Raw genomic sequence first — 13626 nt, forward strand, 5'->3', positions numbered from 1 at the left:
AACCTCTCCTCACCCTTCAGGACAGCAACATCTGGAATCCCTGACTGCCTGTTAGTATAAACAGGTGTAGGCTCATCTGATTTGCACGCGCTGTTCTATTCAAGCCGTGCAGGCTGTGCCTCCTTCAGCAGCAGTCCGGGGAAGAGAAGACGGCTCCTGGCTGGCTGCGCCAGATGTTGTGGAGTCAGGAAATGAAAGAACGACACAACTCTGTTTTGCAAATAATATGAGCGTTTATGAATAACGGCCGGGAGGGCAGCACAGCTCAACTTTGTCATCACAAACTACTTCTTTTGTATGTTCAAGATACCTTGAATGCATCTTATCATTTGTTATGCATTTTGATGAAAGCGCTTGCTTGGTACATGGTTATTTCTACTTACGTTACCACAAAGCAATATTTCTCCTTGGGAAAGCATCTAGTTACGCATTTACAGAAAAGCGAAGGTTACACATCCGTCATGGACACATTTACTAATCACCACAGTGCCTTTTGATTGCACGTTCTGAAGCCTATCAGTATGTCCATCCTCAGCTAACGCCACACTTGGAAACATTTCTGTCTGTCCTCCCTTGCACAGCTGCTGGCCTTTAAGCATCAAAGCTTATTGTGTTCCCTTTCCAAAACCACCATAGTGTACACTTCCCTTGTGAACGTGGATCAGAATGTGCGCCCTCCCTGTGTGTGTGTTATCAAGTTATGGCTTACGCTTTCGTGTTGTGGCCTTCTACTTCCAGCTGCATTATGAATGAATGTTTCTGCTTGTCCCTGTCCTTGCACCCCTGCATCCTCTCTATTTGGACATCATGAACATTCTAGACTTGTATTCTTCTCTGATCACGTACGATTCTGCGCATTTTCCCATGCGCATTGTCCACACTATATTCTGTTTGATGTACTTGCACTGCTCCCACAAATCAATCTGAGGATAGGAGCTCAGTTTCTAGCCTCTAATTTAAAATTCCAACACATTAAGAGAATGTTTTAAAATGTAAAATTTTGCTATTTTATTGGTATTCACTTTATTAATCTATTAATATCACTTAATTTTGTAAGCAATCACAGACCTCCCCCATAGTAGACTCTGTGGACCCCTTGGGGGCCCTAGACCATAGGTTAAGAACCACTGCTGTTGGGCAGATAACATGGGATCAGGTAAGGTATTCAGAACAGGCTGTCTAAACAACAAATCTGCCACAAACTACTGACCATGAAGCAGAATCTGAGAGAAACATGCTGTGATTGCTGCTATGCAGATTACACCTATAGGCCAGTGCAATGACAAAGCTTTAGAAGCTGTATTGGCTCTGAAGGAATCTGGCATGGATGCTTGTACAAGATAGTTTATCTGCGAAGGAAGACCTAGCATTTGTTGACACTGTAGAGACATTCCTTAGACACTTAGCTGCTCAGGTGGTGACCCTCAGTGATGGCATACCTGGTTTACTGTAATATCATTTGTTCCCAACACTCCGCCGGAAATTTATTGAGAGTCAAACCAGGCACTCAGAATGTGCTTGAACCTCTAGAAATGTTGCAGTGTGAAACTAGTACTGAAAGTGTTTTTACAAGCTATTGAGATGCAACATACTATGCACATCACAAAATCAAATGTACGGAGTGCTGAAAAATGCAATCACTCACCCCCAGTCACAGATCTGGGTTTAATCCATTGTTACTTTGCTTGCCACGTCACCCTAGTTCGGACCCAGCTATATGCAAATCAGTCTTGGAGCAGTCCAGCCCGAACTGCCAAACCAGGTCCTCCCTGGACTGGAAACAAGCATTTTGGGACCGGTTTCAGGGTATTTACCCCCCCCCCCCCCCCCCCCCCCCAAATCAGCCAGGCTGTCTTGAATCCAGTGGCGCAGCAAGCAAGGGACCCACGTCCTGGCAGTTCCGGCTGGACTGTTCCCATGGGGAATAGGGTCAAGGCGGATTTGCATATGGCTGGGTCCAAATTGGAAAGGCATAGGTTGCAATAAAAAAATGGATTTAGGCCCAGATCTCTGTACTGGGGGTGAATGTTTGACATTCTTCAGCATTCTGTCCATTACTTGTTCTTTTTGCATTTGTCGCCCTAAGTAGGAAAGGTATACCCAGAGGTGGGTCCCGTGCTCCCCATGATACTGGATTCAAGCTAGCCTGGCTGAGGAGGGGCGATACTGAAACCGGTCCCATGATGCATGTTTCCAGTCCAGGGAAGATCTGACCTGGCAGTTCAAGCTGGACTGTTCCAATGGGGAACAGCGTTAAGACTGATTTGCATACGGCTGGGTCCAAACTGGAACAGCATGGGTAGCAATTTTTGACATTGTTCAGCATTCCGCCCATCACTTGTTCTTTTTACATACTTCGCACATTGCATAGTGTTCCAGGTGCACATGCAGAAACGTACACACTTTTACACCCAATCCAGTAGGCCACAGGCACATCGCTTCAAAGACAGAGGGAGATTGCTGGGTGTTCAGGATCATCTGCTCTGACCTATTATCAACTAGAAGGCATAGCTAATGCCTCAGTCATGTGTAACCAGGCAGTCCCAATACCCTGCACCTCATGAATACTGTTGGGCATGGGGTGCTGCTAATAGTCAACACAAGCAGCGAAGCACCTCACTGACCTCATTGATCTACTTGTTTGCTGTATTACTCTGTGCTATTTGCTCAGTTTCATTGTTGGGATAGTTTCTGCTCATGCAGTATACTGGAATTGCACAACCAGTTCATATTGGTTCTGCACTCTTATGTTCTAATATTGTGTAGTTTTTTTTTTTTTTTTTTCTTACAGCCTTTGTGTGGGTTTAGGACTGTGTTTGAAATAGGCCTTGGAAATTAGGAGGAGAGCAGGCGTGGCACCCCCCCCCCCCCCCACACCCCAAGCAGCTGGTGTAAACCTTTTACTACAAAACAATAATAGACTGTTTTTATTATTGTTCTGTATTAAAAGGGGTGGGGCCAAGGACTGTGACAAGCACTGATGAGTGCACAGTATTACCCCCTCCCTCATTGTGCATGCATGTTTGGCCAGCTGTGTCGGGCCGGCCAAACACACGTGTGCGCTGTGCTCTCTCAGCCTGGCACTGTGTTGCCAGGCCCAACAGAGCAGGCACAGGCTCACAGACTGCCTGGGAGCGCCCCGGCTGGTAGCCCTCAGCCAATCCTAACGCTGCTGTGAGCAGCTTCCAGATTGGCTGGTAGCCCCCAGCCAATCCTAACACTGCTGTGAGCAGCGTCAAGATTGGCCGCAGGGCAGGCTGGGGAGCATGTTCCTGCAGTTGAGGAGCAACACAGAATTAATGTAAGTTATTCTATTTTATTTTATTTCTCCCCCCACCCCCTCTCCCACAAGCCGCCACTGGAGGAGAGTCTAAGCTTGTAAGGTTCGTGATTTCAGTTGCTGGTTAGAATTTAGGACTTTATATTGAAGCTTTTCTGGCCTTCAGTTTTGAGAAGTACCTTAAAGCCTTATGTATAAATCTTTTGAATTTGTGCCATGGTACTCTAGTTTGAAGTCATACTTCTGGTGTTTTGCTTTTGTGGTTTTGTTTAGTTTAAAATCGCACTGTCCTCTGAAGTTGGACCCCTTGCTGGTTTGCCTGGTCTTGGATTACTGTCTTATTCTTTTTGCATTTTCTTCAAGGAGGAGCAGGAGTAATCTCGTTTTCTCATTTTAGCATGAGGTATTGGCTGTGACATAGTCCTCCTGGTCTTGTTGTTTTTTTTTTTCTTTTCAATGATTGGACTTACCTGCTTCTTTGATCGGAAGTACCTGTTTTAACAGAACTGTTGCCTGGGACACTTTCAGGTATATTCTTTTGTAAGTTCTGTGTTTGAAAAGGTGTAGTGTCGTCTCCAAGGACAAAATCTTTCATAACAATATGCGGCAGAGCAAATCCTTGTACTAACGTCTGATGGAAATTGTAGCAGTCCTGGAATCTGAATACGTGCTAGCCTCATTTAGGTTGCTTATGGAGAGACTATGGGGCATATTTATACTCTGATTGCGACGAATGTGCGTCAAACATTTTGACGCACATTCGGCACAAACTGTGCACCATATTTAAACTTTGACGCCCACGGATGTCAAAATTCCTCTGTGTGCGTCATTTTTTGGATGCAGGAAACTGCCTTGCGTTAATGACATGCAAGCTAGGCGTTCCCGCCCAAAAAATGACTTGAAGGCCTGTGCGCCTTATTTATACTCCAGCGTCATTTTGACGCACAGGAGGGGGCAGGCCGTAAAAAACTGCGCACAGCCTGATGTGCGCTGTTTTTTAACGCCTGGGTCAGGGCAGGTGTTAAGGGACCTGTGGGCTCACCTCCATGGTCTGACCATGGAAGGAGTCCAGAGGTGCACTTCCCTGACCCCAGGGACACCCCCTGCCACCCTCGCCCACCCCTGGAGGACACCCATGGATTGGGGGGGGGGGGGGGACGGACCCATCCCAGGTAAGTAGAGGTAAGTATTTTTTTTTATTTTTAAAGTGGCATGGGGGGCCTAATTTGGGTTCCCCTACATGTCACTGGGCCCAATGACCATGCCCAGGGGACAGAAGTCCCCTGGGCATGGCCACTGGGCAAGGGGGCATGACTCCTGTCTTTGCTAAGACAGGAGTCCTTTCAAAGGAGTTGTGCGTCAAAAAATGGCGCAAGTCCAGTTTGAGGCATGATTTTTGCCTCAAACCTGACTTGCACCATTTTTTGACGCACAACCCCCATTTTCCCCTATGCTGACGCTGCCTGGTTTGAGTAATTTTTTTTGTTTGTTTTACTCTGACCAGTCCACAGCGCCGGCTAATGTCATTCCTTAAATAAGGCGCCCGCATGGGGCGTAGGAATGGCGTTAATGCGTCAAAAAATATAAATATGGGACTATATCTTGGCAAAATAGTGCAAGAAACTAGTCGATGTGATGTCTTTGGGTGGTAAGTGGTAGGGATTATAGCCGGAGGTGCCAGTGGAAAAATGGGAGAGTTTAGGTGCTTTGAATACCAGGAATGACCAATAGTGGTCAACAGTGAGAATGGAGCATCTGTCCTGTAGAAAAACCAACTGTACTACTTGCTGTTATGTGCAAGCTGTGTACCAACACAAAATGCAATGGGTATTCATCTTGTCAAGCGTTCCTGTGGCAATTTACAACTGTATTCTGAACTGATTCGTGGTAGTGCTTTAGATCCTAAGCATATCACCTGATTTTTCCACCTACTGAGTGTGCCAGACTTACCTTTTTGGTTTGTGGGTGTTTGCCTGCACTGTGTGCAAGCATCTCATTTGTTTACTCACTGACTGCATTCCAAACTCACATGTCCTCTTATCTCGTAGGTCATTGGTGGTGCTGGCCTGGATGTAGACTTTATCCTCATGAGCCCCTCCGGAGCTATGCTTGTGGCAGAGTATAGACGATCAGACGGAGTGCACACGTGAGTCGGGGGACGGGTGCTGTGAGATGTAGTCTGAAACCCTGTCAATTCTGACAGCAGACTCGTAACATGAAAAGAGTAGAAACACTTTCTCTCTTCACCTAATACGCACATTTGGTTGGCTGTCATGCCAGAGATTGCTTAGACTGCTTTTAAGTTCCGCTCTTGTTTTCCCTACAACATGTAGCATGAAACAATGAGCGTTTAACAATGCATATTGTTTCCCAATGCTTTTCTTTCAAATAACTCTTGTCCTTGTTTGTTTGACTTAACAGTTTTTCTTAACATAGCCAATATATCTCCCTTTAGAATTGCAGCGAGAGTAGGCTGTGGTTCATGCACGAGGTTATTAATGCCATGTCACAGCCTTGTCACAACTTGATACAGGCTTGTCACTTCGATTGGCAGCCTCATTATTATTATTTTTTGGGGGTATTTTTAAAGAGTCTCAGTAAGAAAGAAATAGTAGAATGCTTGCAAATTATGCATTAAACAAGATGCCTAACTTGGAAGAGGTGATTTATGCATTAAATAAGATGCCCAATTTGGAGGTGGTGCCTATTGGAAATTACACTGAACATGGCAGGCAGTATCTCTCCATCAGTTCATGGTTCCAAAATACTTGCAGTTTTTAATCAAGATTTGACATTTCAGTGCTAGTTGCCACAAAGCAACTATATTCCTAGCTCAGAGCACCTTGTTGTCATGTTAAATGAATCTACGCATTTCATTTGGCGTTCTCGCACAAACTTGTCTCTTTCGGGGGGGGGGGGGGGGGGGAAACAAAACCTTTTGAGAAAGGTAGGCATTAATTACAGTGTCAGCCTTTTCGTCCCTAGGGAAAACAATATATATATATATATATATATATATATATATATATATATATATATATATATATTTTTTTTTTTTTTAAATCAATTTTGGTCTTGATCAGTCAAACTAAAACATAATTCTCACTTATCTTCTTTGCTATTGCATGAAAAAGTGATTTAGTTGAGAAACTAGTAATAGTCCCTATCTTTTTTTGTGCATGGCATTTCCTTGGTATTAAGTCCTTAACACGCACGGCTGTATTTAAAAAAAAAAATATATATATAATAATAATAATAGAAGAAATAAAGTTACGTCCACCAAGCCAGTAGATCTGGTGTTGCTTTGTATAATTTCACAAGCACTATAGAATTATATATCTGCTTAAAGTTAGCAGAGTCGTACTGTAAGAACTGCACTAAATGCTTTGTGTCCCCTGGGTAGGACCACACAGACTAGTAACACTGCACCATTCATATCAAGTATTTAGGATAGGCTGGAAGGGGTGTTTGATCATGTATGTTATTATATGGGACAGTGCATTTTCTTGAGCCCAGTTGCCTTTCACTAACGTTAGATTATCTGAAGAAAGTAACCCTTGCCTTTGTGATGACCAACTTGCGCTTCCACAGTAGCCAGCAGACCTTGGCTTACCAATAAAGGACTGCATGAAGTGATGACCAAATAAACCAGCTCAGAGTTGCCGGTCACATTTATCTCTAGGTCAGTCTTGTGCTTGATGCTTAAGGTTTACAGTGATGTTTGCTGCCCTTCCCACTTGTAACACTGGACCCCCTTATCCTGTTTTCTTCTAGCGTAGACGTGACGGAAGAGGGAGACTACATGATGTGCTTTGATAACTCCTTCAGCACCATCTCAGAGAAACTTGTGTTCTTCGAGTTAATTTTTGACACACAACAGGGGGATGATGAGGCAGAGAACTGGGCTGAGATGGTGGAGCCAGACGAACTGCTGGACATCAAGATTGACGACATTAAGGTACGAATGCAAAGCCTGTACCCAGAAAGTAAAAAGTAACAACAAAAAAATAGACTGCTATATATGTAATAGCTTTCGGTACATAGAAATAACTTAATGGTGTCTACCTTAGAGGGAATTCTGTGACTGCACGCAAAAGAGTTTGGTGTTAAACAGCACAGAAAATGTTCCGTTCTCACACTGGATTTTTGCTAGTAATTTGACAGATGGCCTCACAGTGTTGCAATTTTTTTTGTACAGAAGTCATAGATAGGACTTGATTAGGTGCTCTCACCAACCCTTCTATTGGACTGGTTACCCTGCCTTAGCTGAGAACTACTTCCAGTTTGTGGCAGTCTGGGAAAGTTAGTTAGAGGGACTTTTAGCTTCTGGCCCTTCTCTTACTATTAAAACTAACATTCCCATATGAAATTGGGCATCACTTGCCACCACCTCCTTAGCTCAGCAGCACTTGAGAGGGACAATAGCTGACAATATATGGAATAAGTACTACAAAATGCTTTCAGTTTAAAGCCCTGTCTGCATAGCGATAGTGTGGGAATTTCCTACATCACATATACTAGCTCTTGGTAAAAAGCAGCAAACAAAGCAAAGAGTGAACAATGTGGTTTCTTAAATAGGTGCTTGGGTTAAATCACTTCTACACCGATTAAGAGTGTAGGGTGAACTTACTCAGTTCTACCGCTGGAGTATCTTGGTTAATTTAAAAGGCCAGGCTAAGGACACTTCTATAGCTGTTTTCTGTCTGCTTATGTTCTCCCTTGGCAAATCTACACCCAGTTGCTTAATTTCTGATTTTTGTGGGCGACCATTCTTTTTTTTCCCACCCATAGGATGCCATTGAGACCATGAAGAGCCGCCTGGAGAAGAGCATGCAGATACAGACTGTACTGCGGGCGTTTGAGGCCCGTGATCGCAACCTGCAGGATAGCAACCTGGACAGAGTCAATTTCTGGTCAGCTGTTAACCTGTTTGTGCTAGTAGTGGTGGCTGTGGTGCAAGTCTACATGCTGAAGAGCCTATTCAATGACAAGCGGAAAATCCGGACGTAGCTTTGGAACCAAGTGGAGCATGGTCTTGGGTCATCCGAATCCATGGTGTGGTAATAAGAACATAACTGTGATTTGGGAAGGTGGCTGGGTCAGTTGCTTTTGGTACACTCAAACTGTGAAAGGAAAGACACAAAACTTCAGAAGCTGAGTCATTCGTCCTCTTTCATACACTGCTCCAGTTTCTGACATGTCCAGTGGCAAAGATTTTGGATGGGTACCTGGAGACTGGTGAAGTGCTGCACAGTCTTTTACATTTCCCTACATGACACTCTGCTGATGGAATTCACCTTGGGGTAAGGAGGCCAAGGAAGATCTTCCACAAACAAGATATGCATTGGTCACTTTGGTATTTCAAGAAGAAAAAAACACGCAGAAATTGAGACAATGTGAACATTGTTTACAAACGTTTACTAAGTGATGATGAGAGGAAAGGCATCTTTTAACTGTGTTAATGTAACTGTTGAGGATTTAGTTTGGAAATCTTACTTTCTTCTTAAGCTATTGTGATGCAGCAAATGCCTGTGAGCGAGGAGGTGGGGCGAGTGGGGCGCTTCCCTTTCAGGTCTGTAATCTGTTTCTGGATATACTGCTACAGTCACCAGTCCACCCTTGGCATCCTTGTTAGGCAACAAAATCTTTCTTGTTCTACCCAGTGTTGTGTTATTCTGTTGGTGCTTGCAGGGAACTTGTTCTGTGGTGTTGATAAACTCCTGCCCCCTTACTGTTAAAAATTGTCCAGGGTGAAATAGTTAACGAGTTTGTATTTGAAGTGAAATAATTGCATTTGTAGGCAGATTACCTTTTGCAGCTTTGAGGGAGAGCAAGGGGCAGTGGCTGATTGTGATTTTTGTTGTTGTTGTTAAGGGCTAACGATCTCATGTATAACAGTCCTAGTTCAACGCTGCAAACCAATATAACTACATAGGGGAACTTTGGGTCAGGCTTCTTCATCCTTTGACCTGTTTAACTGTCATTCACATTTTGCTTCCCCCCCCCCCCCCCACCCCCCATTGTATCGTACAATACTGGGCAGTGGGTCTGCCTACGACTTAAAAGTAAAAGGTGTTTCTGTTCTAAGGACACCTGCCTGCAAGAAATCACCCATAGTGTGCTATTATGATTGTATGCTATTTATTTATATTTAAAATTATTATTGCTCACATATGTCCACCAAATTTAGGCGCAGTTGGCAGTGTGCACTTTTTTTTCGTGCATATGCCTGAAATAATATATATAAAGAGCTATCACACCAGCTTGTGAAGGCCACAGCCGTTAGGTTTGCTATGCTGTCCTTTTCCTAGAGATTGTCCCAGGGTGGCTGTCACCTGTGTGGTGTAAACACCAAGAGACTCCTTCCCATGTTTGTCTTGTTGCTTCTATACGAGAATGATTAAGTTTCCATTAGATTCTTCTTGAGAAGACAAAGTTTCGTAGAATACTGTTAGAATAATCTGAGCAGGGCCACAGTCGGTGGAAGCTACACCTCTAATTTCCTTGCGCACTCAGATTTGAAGCGGTATCTGCCCATCTCCATGCTGTTTCCTTCTAAGACACTTTTTGTTATTTTGCTCAGGTTGTTGAGATTTTTTTTCCCCTGGCAGTCACAAGTAGACTAGATTGTACTGTGAAAACTTGCATTGACCTGTGGTACCGTTTCAAAATTCTCAGCTGGTGACCGGTAGCAGCATAACCGTCACAAATCGAGTGAGTAGATGAACTAGAACTTTTAAAGGATTTCTCCCACTGCAGATGGGGTGATTAAACTGAAAGGGCAACCCGAGCAGAAACACAGCCTATACTATCCACAGGATGTGCCTACGGGCTCAGGGTTAATCGTCCAGTACCAAGTCAAGGTATACGATAATTTCTTGTCTCTGCTTACTGTGGAGGGCAGGAGAAGGAAGTCGATACAGTTTTTACAGGGCAACATTTCACTGTTTTACTTCCACTTTCAGTACTCGGGAGTTAAAAAAAAAAAAAAGAAAAATAGTATAAAAGCTATATTTTAATTTTCAAATGTCTTTTTAAGTGAATTGTAACAAGTAAGTCTCTAGTCTTATTTTTTTCTTTTATTTTTTTTCTTCTTCTTTTTGTAGACCTAAAAGCCCTTTTCACATCAAGCAGTAACAATAGTAATGCCCCTCGTAGAATGGTGCTGCTTGCCTGCGGGAGCTTGAAGGAAGCCAGGGGCAGACCCCTGCAAATGCTTTTACTTTTTTTAAAATTTATTTTATAATATAAATATGCCATTACTTCAATTTTTGGTCGAGAGTACTGAAATTAAGGAGTAAATTAGCTCCACTCCTGAACTTTTGATTTCGATTACCTGAAGATGTCTGAAATGGGAAATAAATTATTTTACGGTAGGGTTCAGATTTGTGTAGTACTGTTCTCAACAAAATACTCCACCCAGCTGGCTTCCCATCGGCCCCTGCAATTAAAGAGGTGCATATCTGCATGCATTTCTGAACACCTTTTGTAAGTGGAGTTTGTGGTGCACAGAAACCGATACACTTTATCTGTCACAGGTGTTTAAATTTTTAGTATTTAGGACTTGATCGCATTCAAACTCCCAGCTCTTTGTATTGACTCGGAACTATGTGCACCTTTTATTGATTATAAAAAAATATGACCAAAAAGAAAGCACATGTGGGAAAATCAAGTGTGCCTATTGTGAAAAAACATTTACAAAATAATAGCATAAGAATTTTACACTGACAGTGCACTGAGCCTTAAGTGCAAGTTATAATTCAAACTTTGAAGAAGAAAGAAAAGTGTTGCTTCTAAAGTGCATCTCATGCTTTCTGGCATGTGTAAACGGAGGCATTTGATCTTCTTTGATTATGTAATGGCCTCACTGTGTTATCAGTGTTGGTTATTTAGAGGGTCTTCTGTATGACTCTGATTTGCCTTGCGCACTGGGGTTAGAGTTAACATATGAAGATTTTTGTTGATAATCGAGTTTTATAAATTGGGAAGACAAGGGGGAAAGGATGCTAAGGGGCCCACTGACTTGTGATTATTTGATCAGCCATATACTTGGTACCAAAAGCTACTTGAGTCTCCTCCTAACCCAGATGCCTCCCTCTTTTCCAGCACTCGCACATCCCCCAAACTGGAAGGATGTTCTGTCAATTCTTTATACTTGCATTTCATTTTTTAACTGTGGCTGCAGACTGTATTGGTTAACTCGTGAAGCAAATATTTTCTCAGTCACCGTTTAGTAAGCCTTAAGCTACTGTACAGAACCTCCTGTGTAGATAGAGGCATCAGAGAAACAACTCCCAACCCCCCCAATTCATAAGGCTGTGCAACTCCAATTTGTAAACACTGTCATTAGAGCTTTGTTAGGGGTAACAGGGTATTGTTAAGGCCTTTTTAACCTTCGAGCAGACAGGCAATTTTGCATCTGGGCAGCTTGACTTTCTTGATATCTTACTATCCCACCAGGCATGTAATAGTGTTTACAGCCTAATCACCCTCCTACATTTGGAAGGTGACTGGTTTAGTGTAATAGATGGTGCTTCCCCTACACATATAGACCAGTCCCTAAACGTAACTTTGTTCTGTAAGATGCAGTCTGATTTAAGGAATCGTTTTCTGTACCAGGGGATGTGACATTTTGGAGAATTTTATTCTGTACTGTTCCCCCCCGCAAAAAAAACAAAAAACTTACTAAATATGCAAACATCTGACGTGGGTGACACCTTTACTGACTCTGCCTGTCAGGGTAAATAGTGCCTTGTACAATTTGAGCTTCTGTTCATGTAGATTTGTAATCTTTGCAGCATGCTGTTGGGCAGTGGTGGTGTTGAATACGAGCAGAAAGTCAGTTTGAATTTGTTTGTTCTTTCCCTTAACCCCAGATCTGCTCATTACATTTTGTTGTACAATCAGAAATATTTTGCACACAACTGTCTTGACTCTACAAAACCAATTTAGTGTTCCCGTTTTTATATCATATTGTCTTAATGCATGGTCTCTGTGCACAAATAAACTGTGTCTTAATTTTGCCAGCACCCTTGTGATCTAAAGAAATCAATGGATTCAGAAGCTACTGCATTGTCTGTAAGAATAATAGTGTTTGTGTTTTTATGGTTAGGGCTGTGATTGACTCATTTCACGAGTAAGGGAATATGCCATTTTCTTTTGGATACAACACTTGATTTTGCTACAGTTCAACATGAAGAAATCCGGGGAACCTGACGCCAATCCTTGGTCTACCATTAGAGCCCTTTTGCTTCATTTTACCTCCGCCTTTCCCTGCCCCCCAACAGAGCAACATTTAGCATGAGATAAATGTTTAGACTTCTGGCAATTTTGCAAAGATTTGCCCTCGTTTTGTACTTCGTCATACCAGAAAAAGGTTTATGTATCTGTAACAAGTGGTGGGGCTTCATGCTGTTCTCGAGTCACATGGTGTATGTTATTCCACCTCCAGGTGGTCATGTCCCATTGTATAATAAAAACAAAATGCCCATACCAATTTACCTACAATAGTCTTCCAGAACGTATTGTTCAGCTGAATGGATACAGATTAGAAATACCATATTCTGCCTTTTTGTACAGAGATGGCTACAGTAGCCCCACATTCGTGTGAAGTATATGGGTACCTGATCAGGTAGATTTTTTTTGGTAATCTTTTGTGTAACGTTATCACCTTTTTGGATATGTAACTTTCCAGTGGGTAGCACTATTTTGCACACCCATAGTGCCATCAATGTACCCAATTTTGAGAAGTGTCATGTTTCTTTATTACTTCACTGTTTCAAAAGCTGCTTTTCAATAGCTTTGTTTTCAATACTGTAGTTCTGTTTTTTTCTTTCTATAGTTAGTGCCATTTTGATACATAATCTGAATGTATTTTGTATAAACAGATTATTTTTGGGGAGGTATAGGAAATTTGGATACCGACTATGCAGTAACATGAACAATAAATTGGATTTCCACATCTGCCTTGTGGTATTTTAGTTCTGTTTTTAGTGGAATTTGAGTGTTTTATAACACACTTTCTTTTGTACTCCATTTCAGTTGAATGTGGCATACAGGTGGTTTCCAAAATAGCGAATATGTCTCGTCTATACTGCTGGGTCACACCCAGACAGCAGGGTTATTTCAGCACCCACCCTGGAAGCCTGATTCTGCTCCACAATAAGCACCACACTGTCTTTTGTCAATATTTATATATCCTAACCCCCAGATGTTACCACAACTCACCCTGGCAATTTTCAAAAGTACCGCAGTAAAATGCTTCCAAGTCTGGTGTATCAAATCAACAATTAGTCAACAAAATAAAGCACCCAAGGCCGATTTAAGAGATACGAACAATCATTGGC

The 13626-nt window shown here is 42.5% G+C and overlaps 1 protein-coding gene across 1 annotated transcript in view; it reads left to right on the forward strand.

The window, feature by feature from the left end:
* The window catches only part of TMED1 (transmembrane p24 trafficking protein 1), a 35834-nt gene extending 22588 nt beyond the window's left edge, over window positions 1–13246 (forward strand). Inside the window, exons 2-4 of the mRNA XM_069231529.1 lie at window positions 5329–5426; window positions 7055–7238; window positions 8072–13246. Coding sequence (XP_069087630.1) covers window positions 5329–5426; window positions 7055–7238; window positions 8072–8290 — 501 coding nt within the window. The 3' untranslated portion in view covers window positions 8291–13246. The remainder of the gene's footprint in view (window positions 1–5328; window positions 5427–7054; window positions 7239–8071) is intronic.
* The last annotated feature ends 380 nt before the right edge of the window (window positions 13247–13626 follow it).

Source organism: Pleurodeles waltl, chromosome 4_2, assembly GCF_031143425.1.
Source record: "Pleurodeles waltl isolate 20211129_DDA chromosome 4_2, aPleWal1.hap1.20221129, whole genome shotgun sequence".
Lineage (NCBI taxonomy): Eukaryota > Metazoa > Chordata > Amphibia > Caudata > Salamandridae > Pleurodeles > Pleurodeles waltl.